Source organism: Malaclemys terrapin, chromosome 7 (assembly GCF_027887155.1).
Source record: "Malaclemys terrapin pileata isolate rMalTer1 chromosome 7, rMalTer1.hap1, whole genome shotgun sequence".
Classification (NCBI taxonomy): Eukaryota; Metazoa; Chordata; order Testudines; family Emydidae; genus Malaclemys; species Malaclemys terrapin.
The window spans coordinates 96,222,769-96,246,896 of record NC_071511.1 but is presented as its reverse complement, the minus strand read 5'-3'; the positions used below and the strand labels follow the sequence as shown (position 1 = coordinate 96,246,896).

Genomic DNA, 24,128 nt, shown 5'->3' with positions numbered 1-24,128 from the left:
TCCCTTATTATTCTATAGTCACCCATACAGACCGTTACTGAATAGATCAGTCATTAGCATTTTGCTGCCCTAGGGCACTGCATGTCTGGTAGTCAGAGCTGGCAGTGATTTTTAAGGTGGTGAATGAGCCGAGAGTACTCAGATTGAGGTCTAGTTTTCAATGTAAAACACCCCGAAAGCTTGAGGGTGTTCAAATCCAGGCTTTCGGTTCAGATCCGTCTCTAGCTGAGACATAACTAGTCAGATCTGCTTGTCTCCTTTCAGAGCACCTAATCTATTTTCACAGACTCATCCTTTTCACTTGTAACTTAGACAAAGGTTATATTATAAGTATCATAGAACGAGCATTACTCCAATTCCAAATGTATGAACAAGGCAGCTTCCGAATGTCTGTTCTGAAATAAATGGGGAAGCAGACACGTTCTCTCTCACAATATTGACATCTGCAGACTTGCTGAATTTAAGTTATCAAATGGTGGCGTCTAGTCTGCAAACCTCTCAGCACCAGACATCAGCTGGTGTAAAGTAGAATACTCATATGGAGCTATGCCAGTTAGATCAGCTGAGGATCTGGCTTCTTGACATTTAATTCATAGGTTTATATCAAAATTGGGTGCCATTTTAGAGAAAGAAGGCCTGATCCTGAATTCAGTGAGAATTTTGGGTGTACAAACAAAGCAAGATGTCTTTATGGATTGCAAAACTATCCATGGCTTCATGGAGATAAACAAGAAATTCTACATTTCATCATATTGCTAAAAGTCAACCAAAATCAAGGCTATTTTAATTACAAGCTCATATTAGTCTGGTTTGGGGCTATTATTAAATCTCAAGAAAAGAGATAAGTACATGTGAAAAGAACTTTTCCTAATTTTTAAAAACAAAAGGCTCAGACCTGAAGTCAATTGGAATTTTGGGAGCAAAAGTAATGCAGGATTGGGCCCAATATCTGACTGACTGCTAAGATGCTGCTGTTTTTGTGACACAGAGTATCTGACTTACTGCGTCTTACTGACAAATGGAGAGACTGGTGGATAATCCTTCTAAATTCATAAGGCTGATTATGTAAGAAAAGATCAAGAGGCTCAAGAAAGATGTGCGTTTCCTTAGACCTTGCACTGTTCACTTCATATTATCATGTGTAAGGCTGCTTGCAGCGGGGCGGTCCATCTAGTTCTACTGTTCTGTGTCCAAAAAACTGTGCCAAGCTAAAAATAATCTGAATGTTTTTAAATAAGATCACGATGTTCTTTTTGCCCCGATAGTGGTTCTGCGTGTATGTTCTGGGAATGTAATAGAGCCAAGGTCTGATGTCCAATTATTATTCAACCAACCAATTTTTAAAAGTAATTTAATATAATTAATGAAATTATTGTATTGTTACTAAGACATGCATTTATTAGGGAAATAGAAGTCTATGCCAATACAGAACAACTAGAAACTTCAGGGCCAAATCCTGGTGCCACTGAAGTCAATTGCAAAACTCCCATAAATTTCAATGGGACCAAGATTTGGCCTTTAAAAATAATTGTGTAATCCTTAAAATGATCAACATCTCCACTCTACCAGTAAAAGAGTTAAAGGGTCCAAACCCACACTCCTTACTCATGCAAACCTCCCATTGACATCACCGCGAGGTTTACCTAAGTAGGGACTGCAGGATTGGGCCTTTAATCAGTAACATTTCTTATGTCATGGGTTAATGATATTACTGAAGCAGGAGCTCCTACTGCTCAGACCTTAAATCCTTATCACATAGTCTTAAAAAGAGAGTAGTTTTCATTCAAATTGCATTCTATGTGCTTCCAGGAAATCAGGTCTCTCCACTACCTAAGTGCTAAGCAAAAATATGATGATGGTCCTTTCTGGCTTTGGAATCTATGAATCTATGAAATCATTTACACCTATATATAGGGCCCTACCAAATTCATGGTCCATTTTGGTCAATTTCATGGTCATAGGATTTTAAAAATCATAAATTTCTTCATCTCAGCTATTTAAATCTGAAATTTCAGGGTGTTGTAACTGTAGGGCTCCTAACCCAAAAAGGAGCTGTGGAGGATCACAAGGGGGGGTTATTGTAGGGGGGGTTGCAGTACTGCTACCTTTACTTCTGCCCTGCTGCTGGCGGCAGCACTGCCTTCAGAGCTGGGCAGCTAGAGAGCAGTGGCTGTTGGCTGGGAGCCTCTCTCTGAAGGCAGAGCCACTGCCAGCAGCAGTGCAGAAGTAAGAATGGTATGGTATGGTATTGCCATCCTTACTTCTGCACTGCTGCCTGCAGAGCTGGGCCTTCAGTCAGCTGCCACCACTCTCTGGCCACCCAACTCCGAAGGCAGCAGTGCAGAAGTAAGAATGGCATGGTATGGTATTGCACCCTCACTTCTGTGCTGCTACGGGTGGGGTGCTACCTTCAGAGCTGGTGCCTGGCCAACAGCCACCGCTCTCTGGTCTTCCAGCTCTGAAGGCAGCGCAGAAGTAAGGGTGGCAATAACATGACCCTCCTAAAATAACCTTGCAACCCCACCTGCAACTCCCTTTTGGGTCAGGACCCCCAATTCACCCTGGTCTCCCCTGTGAAATCTGTATTGTGTAGGGCAAAAGCACACAAAAGACCAGATTTCATGGGGAGAGATCAGATTTCATGGTCCGTGATGCATTTTTCATGGCCGTGAATTTGGTAGGGCCCTACCTATATACTAAACTTTATTTAGTGCTTGTAATAACAATACGTAATTATAGAATCATCTCATTGTGTGGACATGGTCATGGAGCACGAGTGAACATTTTCACATACTGATGTCTCAAGAATACTTACGTTGTGACTTACTGACAGTAGGGATTTACCATTGCTGACCAGTTTCCACTTCCTATTCATTGTCTAGTATTTAACTGCAAGTCACCAATTAAGGAGAAGAGAAAGAATTCATCTCTATGTCATGTTGTTCAAGTTAATGTGCTTACACCAAGAATGAATTTGGTCCATTATGATCTTCCAGCATATGAACTGCACAACAAAGAATTCAAGGTTGCCGCACTGTCTTTAGAAGATGTTATGTCTAATACTTTCTAATGTTATACACACTGTATTTCAACAGCAACATATGTTGTTAAAGTACTAAGTAATCACTTTAGGAAATGACCAATGTTTAAAAAGACCATTGCACCAACCAGTACTACACATAAAGAAAATAGAATAATAAAATACTTCCTGGCCATAGGGTGAGGAAGGAATCAGATTAAGATAGTGGTATATCTAATTCAATATTAACAAGGGGCCCGATTCTGCCACTTTTACTCACACTGAAGCCACATGGAGTAAAATAATGTTCAGTTGAGTACGGATTGCAGAATCTGGTCCAAAATGCTTAGGATTTTCAGTATGACACGATTATCCCGGGAGGGTTTTGCCCCTTCTTTCAAAGATGGGGCTACAAGGGAAAGAAAACAAAAGGCAATATGCAAACAGGAAAGAAAACTGATTTAAAAGTATAGGGACTATGTTATGTGTGTGCTTGTATATATACACACTGATATTAGATCAGGGATGGGAAAACTTTTTGGGCCGAGGGCCACATCTGGGTGGGGAAATTGTATGCAGGGCCGGGGCAGGGGGTTGGGGTGCGGGAGGGAATGTGCGGTGTGGGAGGGGATGCGATGTGCAGAAAGGGGCTCAGGGCGGGGTACATGAGGGGGCTCAGAGAAGGGGGTTGGGGTGCATGAGGGGTGTGGGGTGCACGAGGGGGCTCAGGGCAGGAAGTTGGGGTTCAGGAGGGGTGCGAGGTGCAGGCAGGGGGCTTTGGGCAGGGAGTTGGAGGGGCGGGGTGCAGGTAGGGTTCAGGCTCCGGGATGGCAGCGGCACGCACCGGGGCCAGGGCAGGTTCCCTGCCTGCCTGCCCTGTCCCCGGCCCCACACCGCTCCAGGAAGCGCTGCGGCCCCTGGGGGAGGGAGTGTGGAGGGCTCCGCATGCGCTGCCCTTGCCACGCCTCGAGATACCTCCCGCAAAGCTCCCATTGGCTGCAGTTCCCCATTCCCGGCCAATGGGAGATGCAGGGGGCAATGCCTGGAGGCAAGGGCAACGCACAGAGCCCTCTGCCCCCCTGCCCAGGGGCCACAGGGACGTGGTGCCGGCAGCTTCTGAGAGTGGCGCGGGGCCCTCGTCACCACGGGAGCAATCCCGCGGGCCAGATCCAAAGCCCTGAGGGGCCAGATCCAGCCTGTGGGCCATAGTTTGCCCATCCCTGTATTAGATACTGTTCACTGTTTTATGAATTCATATTGATAATTGATTCACACATTAATAGGGAACCTGGTTGTTGTTTGTTTGTTTGTTTGTTTCTGTTTTGTTTGTTTTAGGTTAAATGGTTTGGGGCTGGACAGGAGATAGTTCAAATAGGAAAAGTGACTGTGGAATAAAATGATAGCAAGTAATCATTAAAACATGAGACATTCCCTTTTCAGCACCTGGTAACCAGTGCTTAAAGGATTATCTTTTTTCAACCTGGAAAAGTACCAATAAACGTGAGGAAGCTCCTCATCCTAACAGTTCACAAGAGAAAACCAGAGGAAAAGATCCAGACTTTCTATAATTACCTTAGTAACAACAGCAGTTCCCTCCCCCTGAGGATTAGAGACCTGTTGATCTTTGGAGCTAATAGTGTTTAATCCAGGATTTAATAGTAGTGAGAAACAGAAGGCCAGGCAGGTCTGCTGTCCTGACAAATGGTGTTTCATTATTCTCAGTGATTGGTAGCATATATTGCTCTAACATACAAATGCAAAATAATGGATTCTCATAAACCCTTTTAGCTTGAGTCTATTCGCTTAACAAAAGCCAGGAAAATATAGTAATTGTAACTGCAGGCAATGAGGTGCACAATTATTGAGCATCTCTCAGTGCCAGCCATTCAATATTTCAGAATTCTAAAAGAAGATATTACTTATGGGACTACTTCAGCAAAGAGAGGGATTTTGGAGACTTACAAATAAATCCAGAGTCTCGGCCTTTAAGTATAAGTACATATGTAATTTTCTAGTCAAATCAGTATATTGTTTTCTTTTATTCTTTAATTTAAACCAATATCTAATATGTAAATTAACATTTTTTTCCAAATTTATAGCTAATTGAAGGCAATATATTTGACTAAGAATTAGATTCCAGTTCAAGAAACAGTGTTCCAAATTCGAACATAGTTTTAATGGTGTCAAACTACATGAATAGTGAAAATTTGGTTCAAAATAAGTCAAGGCCACAGTGAATATTGAGAACTGTGAAATCGGAACTCTTTTTTGGGTCCAGGAAACAGCTTTCTGCAGTAGATTGCATTGGAAGATAACGTAATGGTCAGGTCTGAACTTCAAAAGAACAAAAGAGGAGTTACCCAGGATAAAGCAAACAATTTTCTTAGAGGCCACCATTTCCAACTCTGGCTGTTCAGAAGAGAAAGGGTAGTCACTTCCCTAATTAACACAGTATTATAATAAGGTGTGTCTGATGGAGAAGGAGAATCTTAAACCAAGCTTTGGAAGCTGGAGGGAGATTATTAGAACAGCCTTGGGAAGGGAGTTTCCAAGAAACAAGGTCAGGATTATTAAAGATTAGAGGAGGAGGGAGAAAGAGCAGTATTCTAATGCTTCGGCAACACTGCCTTCTTGAAGAGCTGAAAGGCTAATCGAATTTGAAGAGATCCTAAGTTCAACTAAAAACCAGAGAGACAGTCATTCACCCATGGAGCAGAATGATCTTTTGTATTGGGAATGTTATAACTTGAGTAGTATATGCTCCAAGGCAAATCTTCTCAATAGTGATCTTCGTGAGAAAAAAATAGACCACCCCAGTTCTCATGCCGAATAGCAACTTGTTGTTGGAAAAGGGGTGAAAATTATTCCAGCCTGTTGTACTAGACAATACCACTTGACTGACAAAACATATTTTAAAAACAGGAACCAATTTCCATTAAGCGGCCCAGAAGAGGGGGAGGGTGCCAGTCAGCTTGATTTTCTTTATTTTTTAGGAAATGATTACTTACAGCAACCATACCTACAGATTGCTCTTATTTTGGAAAGGTCTCAAAATGGCCACTACTTTACAGCAAAATTACAGCGACATTACAGTTATTTCTCTGCTTACTTTCAGCTCTAAAAACCCTAATTATCTTGAAGATATCAGGGTTCAGTTTTTCTGTGTCGCTAATAAATTACATGGCAAAGAATAACGACCAAAACTGTTTTACTCTCCTGCTTTGAAATTAATGGGAGTTTTTGTAAATGAACAAGCAGGGTTTAGCTCCAAGCGATTTAAGTTACCAAACATGTATAGGGAAGCTTAGTAATGTCTTCATGACGCAGAAGTCTGCCATCTAGAACTCACGAGTATATCACCTACCCAACATTACTGAATTCCACCCACTTACACAAGATCTGGTTTTGGTCCATTGACTTCAATTGATAGTCTTTTGTTCTGTCCTCAAATTGAAGATGTTTTCTTACCCAAGATTAGATATAGACTCATAGACTCATAGACTTTAAGGTCAGAAGGGACCATTATGATCATCTGGTCTGACCCCCTGCATGATGCAGGCCGCCAAGACCCTTCCCTGGACTCTGCCGTTGAAGTCCCCAATCCTGTGTTTTAGTGACTTCAATCGGCTGAGACCCTCCTGCTAGTGATCCCTGCCCCATGCTGCGGAGGAAGGCGAAAAACCTCCAGAGGCTCAGCCAATCTACCCTGGAGGAAAATTCCTTCCCGACCCCAAATATGGCGATCAGTAATACCCCGAGCATATAGGCAAGAGTCTCTAGCCTGACCCTTGTTGGCCATTATGCTATTCATGTACCATTGCTTGGTCTTCCTTGGCTACTATGTTTTACCATTAAACCATTCCCTCCATAAACTTATCCAACTTAATCTTAAAACCAGACTTCTGATTCCATTCAAATTCACAATTGAATCCTCATAAGCAAAATCCAGTGCCCACATAACTGTTGTGTAAGTTGGTCAGAAAACAGGGTTAGTGCATGTAAGAGGTAAAGTAATAAGCATACCAGTTTGATGTAACTCAGCTGTTAACATCTTGTTTTAAAAGCCTGAGTTACTGGTAACACTGGCACTAGGAGTCCAAAAATAAGTGTCGCTATCACAGAGGGGTCAGAAGTAGTGCAGGTTTCAGGACATTGCTGCTTATGACAGTGTTCCCAATTTCTGATCCAATTTACCCCAATGAGAAATTTACACCACTGAAATTGAGTCTGTATTTTGCCAGTAAATGCAGTCATACATGCTGAAGACTTAGATTAACTAATGAAAATTTTATAGGATAACACACATTTCTTAGTCAACACTGCATGAAATGGTTGGATGAAGTCTAGAACGTCAGAACTTTGGTCTGTATCACTGTTTTTTAAGTCTGATGTAAACAATAAAAAAAAACGTGAAACATTTGTAACATTTTGCATAACTTTTTTGTCAGAATACATTTAAGATTTTCAGGATGCCTAAAAGTAGAGAAATAAGAAGGGGTCATTGCAAAAGACACAAGGCTTGTCAAAAAATGTGCTGTAATGTTAAAGGAGAAAACATACCTTTCATTGAAGAACCTGAGATCTGGAATGAGGACCATGGGAGGGGATAGCTACAGCCAGGGACGGCTCCAGGCACCAGCCTGGCAAGCAGGTGCTTGGGGCAGCCACTCCGGAGAGGGGCGGCACGTCCAGGTATTCGGCGGCAATTCGGCGGATGGTCCCTCACTCCCGCAGGGAGCGAGCGATCGTGGCTTTATTTATTTATTTATTTGGCTGCTTGGGGCAGCCAAAACCCTGGAGCCGGCCCTAGCTACAGCGCAAATAGCTTTTCCGGAGACAGACCAGACAGTAAGAACCTCTCTGATCTGATTTTTCAACTAAGGTTGGATTCGCTATAAATGAATGGTACAATTATTCCAGAAAATTCAAATGTGGATTTCAGTTTTTTAATTTATTTTCTTCTTCAGAAGATCTGCAGTGTCTCATCTCACTTACACTTGTTTTACCCCATAATGGGTATAGTGTATTCAGTGAAGTTACCCTTGATTCACAGTGGTGTAACTTGGTATCAGAATCAGACTCCATATATGGTAGTCTAAATATGCAAGCTGGGTCTTAATTACACACGTTCACTTCAGATTTGCAACAGCCATATGAAAAATATATGCAAGTTGTTTTCAGAAATAGTGGGCCTGATTTTCCTCCCAGCTACACTGATGTAACTGCATTGCTTTCACTAAAATTACTCTTGATTTACACTGGTGCAAGTGAGAGGAAGATTGGGCCCAGAGTCTAAAATCATTTAAAACTTGAGATCAAATGATCAGTATCTAAATTTATGGAAATATATTGATATATTTGGTTTTAATTTTCAACAATTTCAGGCTTTTTTAAAAAGAACAGGAGTACTTGTGGCACCTTAGAGACTAACAAATTTATTAGAGCATAAGCTTTCGTGGACTACAGCCCACTTCTTCGGATGCATATAGAATGGAACATATATTGAGGAGATATATATACACACATACAGAGAGCATAAACAGGTGGGAGTTGTCTTACCAACTCTGAGAGGCCAATTAATTAAGTACTCCTGTTCTTCTTTTTGCGGATACAGACTAACACGGCTGCTACTCTGAGGCTTTTTTAAATTATTATATATGAAGACACTGTGGAGTTACACGGAGGTAAAACAATAGATAGGAAAAGAAGGGCTTAGTCTGCAGCAAGAGAGATTTAGGTTCGCTATTATGAAAATCTTTCTAAATATAAGGGTAGTAAAGTTCTGGAATAGGCTTCCAAGGGAGGTTGTGGAATCCCCATCGTTAGAGGTTTTTAAGAACTTGTTGGACAAACACCTGTCAGGGATGGTCTAGGTTTACTTGGTCCTGCCTCAATGCAGAAGACTGTAGTCCTGGACTGGATGACCCTTCCAGCCCTACATTTCTATGACTCTATGAATCAGGATAACTGAGTCAGATTCTGGTTTCAATTACACAGTGTAAATCCAGGGTGACTCCACGAGCTTATCTTGTTTTGTGAATCTCACCTGTATAACAAAGAGCAGACTCTGACCCCGTGGTCTTGGTTCTCCACTCCACTATGCTGGTTTTACCTCAGTGTGACTCTGGTGAAGTCAGTGGAGTTACATTGAGATAAAACTGGCATAACTGAGTGGAGGATCAGGAGCTCTGCGGTCTAACTATCTTACACTATAACCTCAGTGGTAGTAAATAAGAACTTCCAAATTACTAAAGGATTTATCACAAGATATCATGTGCTAATTTCTCTGCTAGTGTCAATTCTTGGATTCTCCTATTTCACTGTAAAACTCATATAACCAGATAGCTCTCTCGCTCCTCAGCACTAATTCTGTCTTAGGCCTGGAATAATTGCACTCCCAACACAAACTTAAGGTCCACCTCTTTGGGAAGCAGAACATGAACCTCTTCTAGTTTTGGTGTGTTTGTCCACTTTAGGGGGGATACAATGTCTTGGATTCAGAGACCTAGCAGACCCTACTACTGTTATTGATTAATTTGCAGTAATGCCTGCAGGCCCAGGCTAAATAGGGACCCCATTGTGCCAAGTACTATACAGACATCAGGAGGCACACATGGAAGCTGGATCAGGACTCAATTCTCTGTCTGCGTTCCTTTATTTGAATAGCTCCAAATCAGAGACTTTCTCCTAAAGCAGAAAACAGGCAAGAGTTTCCCTTTGTCACATCTTTTGTTTGCAACTCACTGGCACTGAACTACTTGCAATAGCTATCAGAGAATCTCCAGAGATTCAAGGCATCAAAATCCATGATGAAGAACATAAAATTGCTCTTTTTGTAGATTCTCTATCTCAGTGAAGCACAAGTGTCTATTTAATGCTTTAAACATGATTTAGATGTCTACAGAACTGTATCGGGTGAATAAGACAAAATCAGAGGCAGTTTCCTGAAGAATCTGCCCACGGAGACTCTCTAATTAAATTTCCATTCTAACAGGCCCCCTCTCCCTTGCAAGGATCCACATACTGTAAATTAGACAACTCACCCAATTTATCTAAACTACTAATGCTAAATCTGCAACCTCTTTTACGTATCTTATGTCAAGACATTCAAAGATGCCAAAACTTACTATTATCCTTTTTTGGGTGACTCATCTTGATAAAAATGAAGATCCTTCCTCAAACACTGCATTTCCTACAAGTCCTCCCAGTACTGCTACTTACTTCAGATAAAGAAAGAATTAGAGGAAATAAACAGCAATTTTAATGTAATAGAAAGTTACCAAGAATCAGCTTGCTGAGGGTCAAAAGAAAAGGAAGAAGACACTGGTTTCTTTGACTGGAAACTTTGTAACAGGACAGCTGTAATGTGATGAATTTGGAACTGGGTATATTTTACAGAAACTCAAAACAATAGCCCCATATATCAAAGCACCAAAACTGTGTATTTCTCTCTTTTTATTCTTTCCAACTTGATTTATGGTGAAGATATTTTATTTCCTCAGGAGCTCAAACATTCTATACAAGAGACCACTCTGCAAATATGGTAAAAGGCATAAAGTACCTTGGTTTAGTGAGAAAATCCTCATTCCTTTCCCAGATATGAAGACTACCCAGATATGTGGGCTAGCAGATATTCCTCTAGGACAGAAAGATACAAATTTTAAAAGCTGGGATGTCAAATGACTAATACTAAAGGAGACCTTTTCCAGGGCACAACACTAAAGAATTCTGAACAATTCAGCATTTCTATATTGGCCTACAAGTTAGACATATCCTACAATTATACTAAAGGCAAAACTCCACAAGTGGGAAAGCAGAGATTAGAGGACCAATCCAAATACATTTCCATCTCTGCCATGCCACCTCTTCACTGAGAGACACTTATAAGTTCTCTACCTTGAACTCAAGATCTTAAAATTCCTCTTGAGGATACTCAACCTTTGAAGTTTCTAATGGCAAATCTTACAAGCAGTTGTGGTACTTTCAGGGGTGGCTCCAGACACCAGCGCAGCAAGCGCGTGCCTGGGGTAGCAAGCCACGGGGAGGCGGCATGCCTGAGGGAGGTCCACTGGTCCCATGGCTTCGGCGGCGGGTACGCCGAAGGTGCAGGACCAGCAGATCACCTGCAGAAACACCGCCGAATCTGCCGAAGGCCACCTGACTGCCATGCTCGGAGCGGCAAAAAACATAGAGCTGCCCCTGGGTACTTTGTACTCTGCAAACAGTACTATTTTCTTTAATTTTTGGCCCCCCTTTTGCTAGTGCATTAAGATACAGTCTAAGGCTGTCAACCGATTAAAAAGATACAGTCTAAGGCTGTCAACCGATTAATTGTGATTAATCGCGCTAACAATAATAGAATACCATTTATTTAAATATTTTTGAATGTTTTCTACATTTTCAAATATATTGATTTCAATTTCAACATGCAATACAAAGTGCACAGTGCTCACTTTATATATATATATATTTATTATAAATATTTGCACTGTAAAAATAAAAGAAATAGTATTTTTCAATTAACTTAATACAAGTACTGGAGTGCAATCTCTTTATCATGAAAGTTGAATTTACAAATGTAGAATTATGTACAAAAACTAACTGCATTCAAAAATAAAACAATGTCAAACTTTAGAACCTACAAGTCGATTCAGTCCTATTTCTTGTTCAGCCAATCGCTCAGACAAACAAGTTTGTTTACATGTGCAGGAGATAATGCTGCCCGCTTCTTGTTTACAATGTCACCTGAAAGTGAGGACATTCGCATGGCACCGTTGTACCAGTGTTACAAGATATTTACGTGCCAGATATGCTAAAGATTCATATGTCCCTTCATGCTTCAACCACCATTCCAGAGGACATGCATCCATGCTGATGATGGGTTCTGCTCACTAACGATCAAAAGCAGTGCAGACCGACGCAAGTTCATTTTTATCATCTGAGTCACATGCCACCAGCAGAAGATTGATTTTATTTTTTGGTGGTTCAGGTTCGGTAGTTTCTGCACTGGAGTGTTGCTCTTTTAACTGGGCCAGCTCTAGGTACCAGCAAACCAAGCAAATGCTTGGGGTGGCACAATTCCAGGGGCAGCATTTTTTGCTTCGGCAGTCCGCTCTCGGAGGATTTTTTTTTTTTTTTTTGCTTGGGGCGGCAAAAAAACTAGAGCCGGCCCTGTCTGGAAAGCATGCTCCACACCTCGTCCCTCTCAGATTTTGGAAGGCCCTTCAGATTCTTAAACCTTGGGTCAGGTGCTGTAGCTATCTTTAGAAATCTCACATTGGTATCTTCTTTGCGTTTTGACAAATTTGCAGTGAAAGTATTCTTAAAATGAACATGTGCTGAGTCATCATCTGAGACTGCTATAACATGAAATACATGGCAGAATGTGGGTAAAATAGAGCCAAAGACATACAACTCTCCTCCAAGGAGTTCAGTCATGAATTTTATTAATGCATTTTTTTTTAACGAGCATCATCAGTATGGAAGCATGTCCACTGGAATGGTGGCTGAAGCATGAAGGGGCATATGAATGTTTAGCATATCTGGCACGTAAATACCTTGCAATGCCAGCTACAAAAGTCCCTTGCAAACGCCTGTTCTCACTTTCTGGTAACATTGCAAATAAGCATTATCTCCCGTAAATGTAAACAAACTTGTTTGTCTTAGCAATTGGCTGAATGGGAAGTAGGACTGAGTGGACTTGTAGGCTCTAAAGTTTTGTATTATTTAGTTTTTGAGTACAGTTTTGTAACAAAAAAAATCTACATTTGTAAGTTGCACTTTCACGATAAAGAGATTGCACTACAGTACTTGTATGTGGTGAATTGAAAAATACTGTTTCTTTTGTTTATCATTTTACAGTGCAAATATTTGTAATCAAAAATATAAAGTGAGCAGTGTACACTTTATAATCTGGGTTGCAATTGAAATCAATATATTTGAAAAAGATCCAAAAATATTTAATAAATTTTAGTTGGTATTCTATTTAACAGTGCGATTTAAACTGTGATTAATCATGATTCATTTTTTTAATTGTGATTCATTTTTTTGAGTTAATCGCATGAGTTAACTGTGATTAATCGACAGCCCTAATACAGTCTTTAATTACACACCCAAATACTATTTTTCCACAGATTCCCTGCCTCATTCAGTTGCCAGGCTGGATGGTGCTCAGTTAATGAACAGTAATTCATTATTTCGTTTTACACTCATTGCTCAGTGTGCGGCCGTAGGCCTTATTTATTGCACACTATTTAAACCCTTCTCTGAAGAAACAATTATCAATTTCCACATGGGATTTTCTATGGTGCTCATCAATATAGTATCCGAGTGCTTCATTAACATTATTTAATTTATTTTCACAACACCCCTGTGAGGGTGACATTATCTCCATTTTATAGACAAGAAAATAGAGAGATTAAGATAATAAGAAACCTCTAATTTTGGGTGCCTAGTCTGAGATGCTTGGGACTTGATTTTTCAGACTAGTTAGCATTATATAGCACTTTATATATTCGAGCTCAGCTCCCATTAACTTCAGTTGCAGCTGTGCGTGCTCAGTACTTCTGCAAATCAGGCCCAAGGATCTCAGCTTGGGCACCCAGAAAAAGTGGAACATGTAATTACTGAGCACCTGTGAAAAGTTTGGTTTAAGTCTCTGACCTAGCATCACACAGGAACTGTGTGGCAAAGGCAGGGCTAGAATCCAATTTTTGACAGACTCCCTAGACACCTTTGAGGAGCAGTGTGTGCTGGCTGGGGTTCTGTGCTTGGCGTCCCCTCCTGGTTCCTTGATTTTCATCCTTTGATCTCACTTCCATTCCTATTTTTCTCCTTTGTTGTCCCCCACAATCAACTGGAGTCTGAAGTTAGTGGTTCCTCCCTTTATTTGAGGGTAAAGGACTTTAGTTTTGGGCAGGCCTAGACCTGCTGGTTTCTAGGACTTCAAAATAGTTCACATCTTCCAGCCAGTCTGTTGTTCAGTCATGTCTCTGGGCAGTGTCCACTGACTCCCTGGACACCCTTGAGGAGCAGGGAACACTGTCAGGGATTCTCTACTTGGTGTTCTACTCTGGATCCATGACTTTTTACCTTTGACCTCACTCACACTCCTATTTTTTTCATTTGTTGTCCCCAAAATCAATTGTGGCCTGAACTTAGTGGTTTCTCCCCCTTCATTGAGGGGGTGGGCCTTTAGTTATGGACAGGCCTAGACCCACTTGCCCGAGTACTACAAATAGTATATACCTCCCAACTTCTGTAACAAAAGAGGCAGGGGTCAGACAACATTCTCCTTCATTGCACAATCTTGATTAATCCCCAGAGCATATCCATCCTAGATTAGGCAGGGGTCCTGAGGAACAAAATAGTTTGTGATCATAATGCATATGCATAAGGGGATTGAATGAATGTTACAATGGTAACTTTATTCGGTCATTTCCTAACTTTTAGGGGCCTGATTTTGCAATCTTAATAATGTTTTTTTAACTTAAAATTTGTGTGTGTGTGTAATCATCTCAGTTTTGAAAAAAGGGAAACTGAAAAAACAGAAATTCTGTCATGTGTTATCATATTAACATGTAATAGTTCATCAGCAGGGTTGGAACCTTTAGATCTACAGCACAGTCCCCTCCCACTTGAGCTAGTTGAATGACTGATAGCATAGGAGATTGACATCTATGTGAACCAGAACTAGAAGAGAATAAGGTGCATACTTTGCCAGTGAGTTTCAAATGTTGTTGACAGCAGAGGAAATGTGAGACTCAGAAGTCTTGGGTTCCATTCCAGGTTCTGGAGGAAAGTATGTATATGTAGGGGCATTGCCAGCAGATCGAGGGATGTGATCGTTCCCCTCTATTCGACATTGGTGAGGCCTCATCTGGAATACTGTGTCCAGTTTTGGGCCCCACACTACAAGAAGGATGTCGAAAAATTGGAAAGAGTCCAGCGGAGGGCAACAAAAATGATTAGGGGGCTGGAACACATGACTTATGAGGAGAGGCTGAGGGAACTGGGATTGTTTAGTCTGCAGAAGAGAAGAATGAGGGGGGATTTGATAGCTGCTTTCAACTACCTGAAAGGGGGTTCCAAAGAGGATGGATCTAGACTGTTCTCAGTGGTACCTGATGACAGAACAAGGAGTAAGTTCTCAAGTTGCAGTTGGGGAGGTTTAGGTTGGATATTAGGAAAAACTTTTTCACTAGGAGGGTGGTGAAGCATTGGCATGGGTTACCTAGGGAGGTGGTGGAATCTCCTTCCTTAGAGGTTTTAAGGTCAGGCTTGACAAAGCCCTGGCTGGGATGATTTAGTTGGCAATTGGTCCTGCTTTGAGCAGGGGGTTGGACTAGATGACCTCCTGAGGTCCCTTCCAACCCTGATATTCTGTGATTCTATGATTCTATGTGCACTAGTGGGCACAGACAGTTCTGCTGGTTTCCCCCAAGCTTGACCTCTTCTGCCCCATTCCCTTCAACCTGTCTCTGTCCCAGTCCTATCTCTTTCCTGCTCCTTGTCCCAGTCTCATTTTCCTTTCCTACGCAGTCCCAGCCTCCACTCCTCAGGCTTCTCATCACAATCCCAGTCTTCTTGTCCAACCAGTCCTACTCTTCTGCTCTGGGATCACTCTCTGAACCTCAATTTCCCCCATGACTCCCAGTTCCCTTGCTCAGCCTGCCCCAGTTTCCCCTTCCTGTCCCAGCTTCTTGTCCCCAGTCTCCATGCTCAGGCAGTCCCAGTTCATGCTACCTAGCTCCTCATTTGATACATCTCTCCCCTCATCCCCTTCTCTTGCTCTCAGTCCCATCTAACTTCTCCAGGATCCTCATCCAATCTCAGTATTTCCCAGCAATTCCCTACCCAGATCCTTCTCCCAATCACTTTGCCCAGCAAGCCTCAGTTCTCCCCCCACACTCCAGCTCCTCGTTAGGTCTGTCTCTCATTCCCTCCCTACTGTTTTCCTCCAGTGTTTCCTAGACTCAGCCCCCTTGTCCAGCAAGGAGCAGTTTCCCTCTTACCCCCAGCTCCATGTCCAATCTCAGTGTTCCCCACTCCTCTCAGCCAACAGACTCCCATTTTGCTCACCAGCTCCTAATTCCAATCTCCCCCTCCAAAGGTTCTCAGGACCAGCCTCCTCCCACAGCTCCCAAGCAGTCCCAGCTCCCAGTCAAAGTGTCTCTCCCCTCTCCAAGTCTCATCAGACTCCTTGTCCCAATTTATTCCTTTCTCTCCCCTCTCCCACATCTGGTTCTTGTTCCATCTCCATTTGAATCAGGTGGTTTCCTCTTCTACTCTGCCTACATGCCAGCAGGTGGGTCAGTGAGAGCACAGGACAGATAGGTTCCAGGTTCTCAGTTCTGGGGCATGGCCCCACACCAACCTGCAGCAGCAATTACGAGGAAAGTCCTTCTGAAACCCCAGAGCTCTGGGCTGGAGCATGCTCAGTTGCTCTGTGGGGGTGGCGTATGCATGATCTGGTCAGCTCTAGGAGGTGTGACTTTTTGAACATGCTCAGTAAAGATGGAATCTTCAGTGATTTTAGGTGTGAATATCTAGCAAGGCTCTAGTGCACGGGCCGGCAACCTTTTAGGTGGTCCACTGAAACACCTTGGGTCATGAACTCTAATAACATTAGTAGACAATGTTTCCATTAATAGACAAGAGGCTCAGCAACCTATTCCAGGTGCTATGTTATGATTTATATGAAGGTTAGAGACTTAATAACAAGCACTACTTAACTGAGAGGGTTATCACACAGAAAACTGCCAGTAACATATTTTTTTTAAAAACTGTCTACATTTGTTTGTGTGTAAACTTAGGGAAGTTATTGTTTGTTCTGGTTTATTGTTGTATCTAATTAATTGGGGTCTGATCCTGCAAACAACCACACATGTAGTCAATGGGACTGCTCTTGTTCATACGTGTTTGCAGTATGGCCCCTTAGTCAGAAGTTAGGCAGTTGTAAAGAGAAGCAATTTAAAAGCTGCTACTCTGAATGTGCCAGCATCTTAGCTAGTTAGTCTTCTGTATTGTTCTCTAAAAGCTCTGTGAACTTTTCTTTCAGGGTAAAATTCATCCCTCTGCAGAAAACCAGCACAAAGCCCATGGACCACTTAAATCTCATTTAATCCCTCGAAATAGGTCTTAAGGCACAAGCCTTGTGTGCTGACTTTTATTTCACCCTCTGTGTTAAAAGTTAATCATTTAATAAAAGAAAGCCAAGTATAACAGCCATGTATTTTAGCTGAACATTCAAATGGTCACAATTTCATCTTTAATATACCACAAAGGAGCATAGTCCAGGCATGAGAAGATAGGTTTTTACTTTCCATCAAGTGCTGCAGTTTTCCTAGTTGCAGTCAGCTTGATGAGGCTTGGAGAGTGATGTCCACTGGCCAATAGCATTCACCATTTGACTGAAGTCATGCAGCCCCACTGAGCTGACTGGCTAGCCTTAAAAGTTGGCTGCATGGGAAGGGTACAGCTTCCATTTTCCATCATCCTGGGGCTCTCAAGCAAATTGTGAAACCAAATATCTCCAGAGTTTGTGTTTTATCAGGTTCCTTGATAATATCTTATAATGATTTTAAATATTACTACTTTACCAGCATTGCAAATGGATCTTTAAGTTTACTTCAAAATATAAATACAAAACAGCTGCACAGAACAGCAACTTATTCCCTAACAATAACAGCATTTTACTAAAGCACATTGATGACACCAAATCATGTTTTCAAAGATCACAGATTCTTTGCTGCATCCAGTTTCAAGAGTGGGCTGTCAGAGAGAGGGCTCTAGCTTCTCATTTAACTGCGTGACCATGGCCCCAAGAGATCAGTTGGGGATTGTCCTTCACACTCTGGTCACTCCCTCTGTCATGTCCTTGTAGCCCAAGCATGTCTTCTGTGCAGGGAATGGGGGATGGCCAGGAGGGAAGTGTAGCAACTGTCTCTGCCAGGTCTATACCTGCTGGGGACTCTTCCCTGCCAGAAGCATTCTCAGCAGTACATTGTGAGAGTTTGAGCATTTAGAAAGGAGCAGGCCTGAGAATGTGACCTTATGTTTTTATGTCAGCTTCACAATCGTATGATGAGGTAATATCAAGCATTTGTTCTACAGGAATGATTAAATAATATTATTAGTAATACATACATAAATATAAATAATTATTTTCAAGTCAAAGGCATTAGCCTCCCAAATAAACACATAGTCGTATTATTCTCTCCTTTGTCCTTCCTCCTCCTGTTTGTCCTTGTTTTAAGAATAACCTGTGTCAGCTCAGTACCAACACATACACATGTGCTTAATGTTAAAGTGAAGCACACACAAATATTTGCAGGATTGGGGCCTCTGATCGCTATGCTTTTTTGGGCTGGGAATCCATCTTTCTCTGTAGTGTGAAACTCTATTCACATATATGGCACTGTGTAAATAAGTAACAAATAATAAATGGTCTTCATCATAACTAAATGGGGTTTGTTTTTTGTTTGTTTTTTCAGAATAACCATTTTTCTGACTTTGTGGACAAGCAAACTGGTTACACAACTAACTGCATGCTGGCAACCCCTATTATGCAGGGCAAGGAGGTGCTTGCTGTTGTGATGGCACTTAACAAAATAAATGCCCCCGAATTCTCTAAAGAGGATGAAGAGGTAACTTTAGACATTAAAACAGGAATACTATTGTTCTTTTAACAATAAATATGGCAGCACCTATTACTTGGTTTGATATTTTGTCTTATTTTTGTTCTCTGTCATTTATAGGTCTTTAAGAAATACCTCAATTTTGTTTCTGTTGCCATAAAACAATACCATATCACATATCTCTACAATATTGAAACCCGAAGAAGTCAGGTAAAGAAGGATTTGTTAATGAGAACCTTCATTCGCTTTTTCTTATGTAAAATCATTACTCATGATATGGTCTCACACTGTTCCACAGACAATACATAAAATTTATTATGTTACAGAATGGTATCAACCTCCATTATGAATTCATTCTTTAATATCTGAAACTTTCTTTTCATCTGTAATACACTCTCTTTACTACCTGAATATTTACCCAGTTTTCTCTCATTGTAAGTAGATGCTTTTATGGTCTGCCAACAAAGTATTTGAAGAACTGACAGATATTGAGCGACAGTTTCACAAAGCACTGTACACTATTCGAATTTATTTGAACTGTGAAAGATACTCTGTTGGTCTGCTGGATATGACCAAAGAGAAGGTAACCAGCATCTTACTAATTACTTGGAAATGTAGAATTCACTTAATTCAATATCATTATAAAAAATTAATCCCTCTACTACCTAATCTGTCTGTCATGGATAGCTCTAATGTGCCTTTCTCCATGGAATCAATGGGCTATGCTTTCTAAGTATGGTTTCAAAATGACATGAGGCATGAACTATATTCAACTAATATGAGTCACCAAAATTACATGTAAAATATATAAAAATAGGGCAGGCCATCTACGTAAGACATGCAGATTAGGCTCAGGTGGTTATTTTTATTATATACTTCTCCCACCCACTAAAATGTTGAGAAAGCCATGCAGATTTCTGGCATTGGTTTTCACACTAGCCTGCAACTTACTTGCTAAAACTTTTGTTTGGTGTATGTTTAACAATGTTTTCTCCATACTGTTCTGAGAGGTGACCAGACCAAGTAGGGTTATGGAGAAGTATAGCATAAAATTATTGTCCATGCATTTCATGTTACCTATTGGTATATAACTGAGAAACGCTTTGTATTGTTAATCTGTGTGTAATTATTTTTAGGAGTTCTATGATGAATGGCCAATCAAGCTGGGAGAAGCAGAGCCTTATAAAGGACCAAAAACACCCGATGGCAGAGTGAGTATAAATGCTTCCTTTTTACACATCATAATTTTGGAATTTAGTTGCACAGGATAATTAATGCATGTTTTTCTCCTTTTTTATTTAGGAAGTCATCTTTTATAAGATTATTGATTATATTTTACATGGAAAAGAAGAAATCAAAGTCATTCCGTAAGTATTCATTATCAGCTTGTTAAATATGTAGCAGTAAGCGGCGTTGCTCAGGTAGAACTGCAACATGTTTATATCTGTGACACTGACTTATTGAATCTCATTCTGTCTCTACAGGTCACCTCCTGCAGATCACTGGTGTCTTGTAAGCGGGTTGCCAACGTATGTTGCTGAAAATGGATTTGTAAGTTAATTGCAAAAAAAGAAAGTTACACATTTTATAGAGTTCTTTGATCAAGCAGAGACTTCAGAAGCCATCATCAAAACTTCCTTATATTGGCTAAATGACTGGAAATACAATAAGTATTTATATATACATATAAATATAAATAAAATAGTGTGAAAATATCACAAAGTCTCCAGGATTATAGCTGCCATGGAGTACAGGGGCCAATCAATAGCCTGGAGGGACAAGCCATCTATGCAGATGACCTGTGAACCAGGGGATTTCCGGACAGATCTTAAGACATCTCAGGGGTTGGAGGATTTAGGTCTCTGACTTGCATTGCAGGCGTACAAGTCCATTCTCACAAACGAATGATCTGTCAGCAACTCAGCAAACAGCAACATGTAGAATTTTCTGTTTAGTTTTAGTCCTGGTACAGGGTTATAAACAGAAAGATGGTTTGGACCCAAATCTGAACCAAGGTTTCAACAAGGTGTAAGATATTGTCTTTCAGAGGAGATACAAAATTAAAGGTCTCTGTGTGTACTGTAGTCATTGCTGATTCTGTGGCACTTTTTGTAAGAGTAGGGGTTAGCTCAACTATTTACCTCTTCCTAAAACTCCCCATGCAGTTTAAAATTGGATATAATATTCTTCTTTACTTCCTGCCCTAAAATTTTGCCTTCTTCCTGCATATTGTTAAGTAACTATTGTGCTTAATAAAATAGATTATGAGCACCATACACAAGGCAGAGTGTTTTCAGCACTCCAAGTGGCATATACCGGAGTAGCTAATTCTACTTTAATAATACTTTGATTTATGTAAAATGACAGTTAATTTTCTCTTAGAAAATGAAAATGCCTTTTTAAAATGCCAGACTATGGATTTGAGTGTATATACTGCACCTAAACAATGGGGCTTTTTTTGTTTCCTTATACCACAGATTTGTAACATGATGAATGCACCAGCAGATGAATATTTTTTATTTCAGGTAATAACACAGTATTTCTTTTATTGTAATTATTATAGGAAAGTACCCTAATGCCATCTACCCATTAGTCATAAAGTTGATTGCACAAATATTCATACATTCCATAGTTGCGGAGGTGGCTGATAATTTTGTTATTGTACTTATTTGTGATCTTTGGGTACCAACTGTGACATTTACAATTATACAATTATAATACCAAAATATTGTATGACTATTTTTAAAGAAATATGCAATATTTCCTCTTCTTTTGGTTTGCTTGCAGAAAGGGCCTGTGGATGAGACAGGCTGGGTTATCAAAAATGTCCTGTCTTTGCCTATTGTCAACAAAAAAGAAGAAATTGTAGGAGTAGCTACATTTTACAACAGAAAAGATGGAAAACCCTTTGATGAATTTGATGAACAGATCACTGAAGTAAGTTTAATGAAAAGAAAGATTTTGTAGATGATCATTTAATGTTAAGAGATATTTTTGTTAAGTCTCAGTTAAAAATTACTATTTTAGGTAGCAGTTATAGTGAAAGTTTGTTATCCTCTTCATTACAATTTCTTAATAGTAAAAGTATTTCCATTAAAACTCTTTACACACTTGTACAGTTATGAGCTTTTTTCCAGTAGTGAACAGACGGCAGATACCATAAAAAATCATGCTAACAAATAAACAAAAAAACCCATATTAGATTAGTTAAGAATGGTCAAAATCATTTAACTGACATTAATTAGTATTTGTAGTCTTCAGGACAGAGATAACAGACCATCTGATTCACTGGATGTCACCCCTAAGACTCTGATCCTGCCAGGAGCTCCTTGAGAGCAAGCCTGTGTAAAGTCCCGTTGACATCAGTGTGGTTCTGCACAGGTGCAAGTGTGCACCCATACACTGGGCAAGTCACTTAACCTCTGTGCACATCAGACCCCCATCTGCAAAATGGGGAAAATGCTTCCCTATATTACATGGTTGTTGTGAAGCTGCATGTATTAAAGTTTTTCAGGGGCTCAGAGCATGAGCACCAACTCTGTGGGTGCTCCAGGGTTGGAGCACTCATGAAAAAAAATTAGTGGGTGCTTAGCATCCACTGGCAGCCAGCTCCCCACCCCCAGTGCCTCCAGCCCACCAGCGGCTCCACCAATCAACTCCTCCCCCTCCATTCCAGCTCCTCACACCCGCTGGGATCAGCTGTTCCACAGGAGGCGCTGTGGGGGAGGTGGAAGAGCAGGGACAGGGCACACTCAAGAGAGGGAGCAGAACTGGGTGGGAAGAGACAGGGGTGAAAGCTTGGAGAAGGGTGGAGTTGGTGCGGGGCCTGGAGCGAAGCAGGGATTGAGCATCCCCAGGGCAAGGAGGAAGCCGGTACCTGTGGCTCAGAAGCTGTGTTGGTGGGAGGCACATAAGTACCCTGCTGGACCTTTTAAGGAGTTCAAATTGTCAGTTTTCCTTTAATATTAAGCCAAATGAATTGTCACTACATCATCTCCATTTTCCTCTGTTTTGTTCCAGAGTCTTACACAATTCCTTGGATGGTCTGTTTTAAATACTGACACCTATGACAAAATGAATAAGCTTGAAAACAGGAAAGACCTTGCTCAGGAAATGCTCATGTACCAGACAAAGGCCACCCCTGAAGAAATTCAGTCCATATTGGTGAGTATCTTTCTAGTACCACAGAATTCAAATAGGAATCTTGTGGAACGGAAACTTAATTTTTCATTTATTTTCACTTTAGAAATACAAAGAGAAATTAAATGTAAACAGTACTGAAGACTGTGATGAGAAAGCCCTCCTCAAGATTTTGGTAAGTAATGAAACCCGATACTTAAACTTTCAGTGGCCTATTAACTTCAGGCTGTGATGGGTCTCCTTTGTGTTTGTGTTAAAAATGTGTTATTTAACCTTCTTCTACTTAATACAACATATTTATATTAGTCATCAGCTCCAGGGATCTTGTGCAGGTGCCTCATAAAAGTCTTTTTGGCAATATGTTAGGTTCTCTCATACACTGATATGCAACCTATATACTTCCCATGGTACCAACCCACTAAAACAGCATTCTCCCTGGATTTTCATATGAAAATCTGTCAGAGGTAATGTAGGAAGTAAAGTCTTTGTACTGTTCAAGAGGAGCTGAACTATCCAGGGATCATTATGATAGCATCCTGATTCAAAGAAAATGGACCAAATTCTATTTTAGGCTGCATGGTCAGTATCACTATACGGAGGGTGGAAACTGAATACTTTGCTTGTATTGTTTGGTTGCCAGAAGTAGGTAAAAAGGGGTAAAATGCAAAATTAGGAACTAGGACTGACCTGAATGTTCACAAAGCAACAATCAATTTTCAGTAAATAGACAATTTGTTATGGGTAGAACCTCTTTGCATAATACCTTTTGAAAGATGCTAAAGTCAGATAGGTGAGAGAGAGAAAAGAACAAGGATGAGTTAGGTGGTTTAAAACAAAAGAGACTTTGGGCTAAAGTCATCTATGGTGCATCTCTATCAAAATCAGCATTGCATCAGGAATTCTTTATTATTTGGATAGCATTAGCACCTAGCCACCCCAGTCTTCCAGGATTCCATTGCATTAGGCACTGTACAAACCCATAATTAAAATTCACACCATTATGTTGACCAGTAATGGTATAATAGAGATCAAGAAAATGAACACTGAATGTGTTTTTGCTATCTGGACAGATATATTGCTAACATACACTATCATACACAGCCTGCTGACTTAGGGCCTATCTTCCAAACATTTAGGCACATATTTAATGTCACTCACATGAGTAGTTCCACTGAAAATTATTTACATTCTTAAATATTTGCAGGCTCAAGGCCTTATTTCCCAAAGAGATAAAAAGGGACTATCCTAGTTACTATTGCAGGCTGAAGGAGTTATAGCTGCCTCTTTAAAATGCTATTTGCTATTTGTTTTTCTTAATAATTTTATTTTTT

General features: G+C 40.7%; 1 protein-coding gene across 6 annotated transcripts in view; it reads left to right on the top strand.

The window, feature by feature from the left end:
* Window positions 1-24,128, top strand: part of PDE6C (phosphodiesterase 6C) — a 65,593-nt gene that overhangs the window by 10,235 nt on the left and 31,230 nt on the right. For all 6 annotated transcript variants that reach the window (XM_054033314.1, XM_054033316.1, XM_054033311.1 and 3 more), the window contains exons 2-11: window positions 18,514-18,666; window positions 18,778-18,867; window positions 19,100-19,240; window positions 19,794-19,868; window positions 19,960-20,024; window positions 20,142-20,208; window positions 21,135-21,182; window positions 21,445-21,594; window positions 22,678-22,821; window positions 22,904-22,972. In XM_054033314.1, the coding sequence (XP_053889289.1) occupies window positions 18,568-18,666; window positions 18,778-18,867; window positions 19,100-19,240; window positions 19,794-19,868; window positions 19,960-20,024; window positions 20,142-20,208; window positions 21,135-21,182; window positions 21,445-21,594; window positions 22,678-22,821; window positions 22,904-22,972 (948 nt within the window). In that variant the 5' untranslated portion in view covers window positions 18,514-18,567. The remainder of the gene's footprint in view (window positions 1-18,513; window positions 18,667-18,777; window positions 18,868-19,099; window positions 19,241-19,793; window positions 19,869-19,959; window positions 20,025-20,141; window positions 20,209-21,134; window positions 21,183-21,444; window positions 21,595-22,677; window positions 22,822-22,903; window positions 22,973-24,128) is intronic.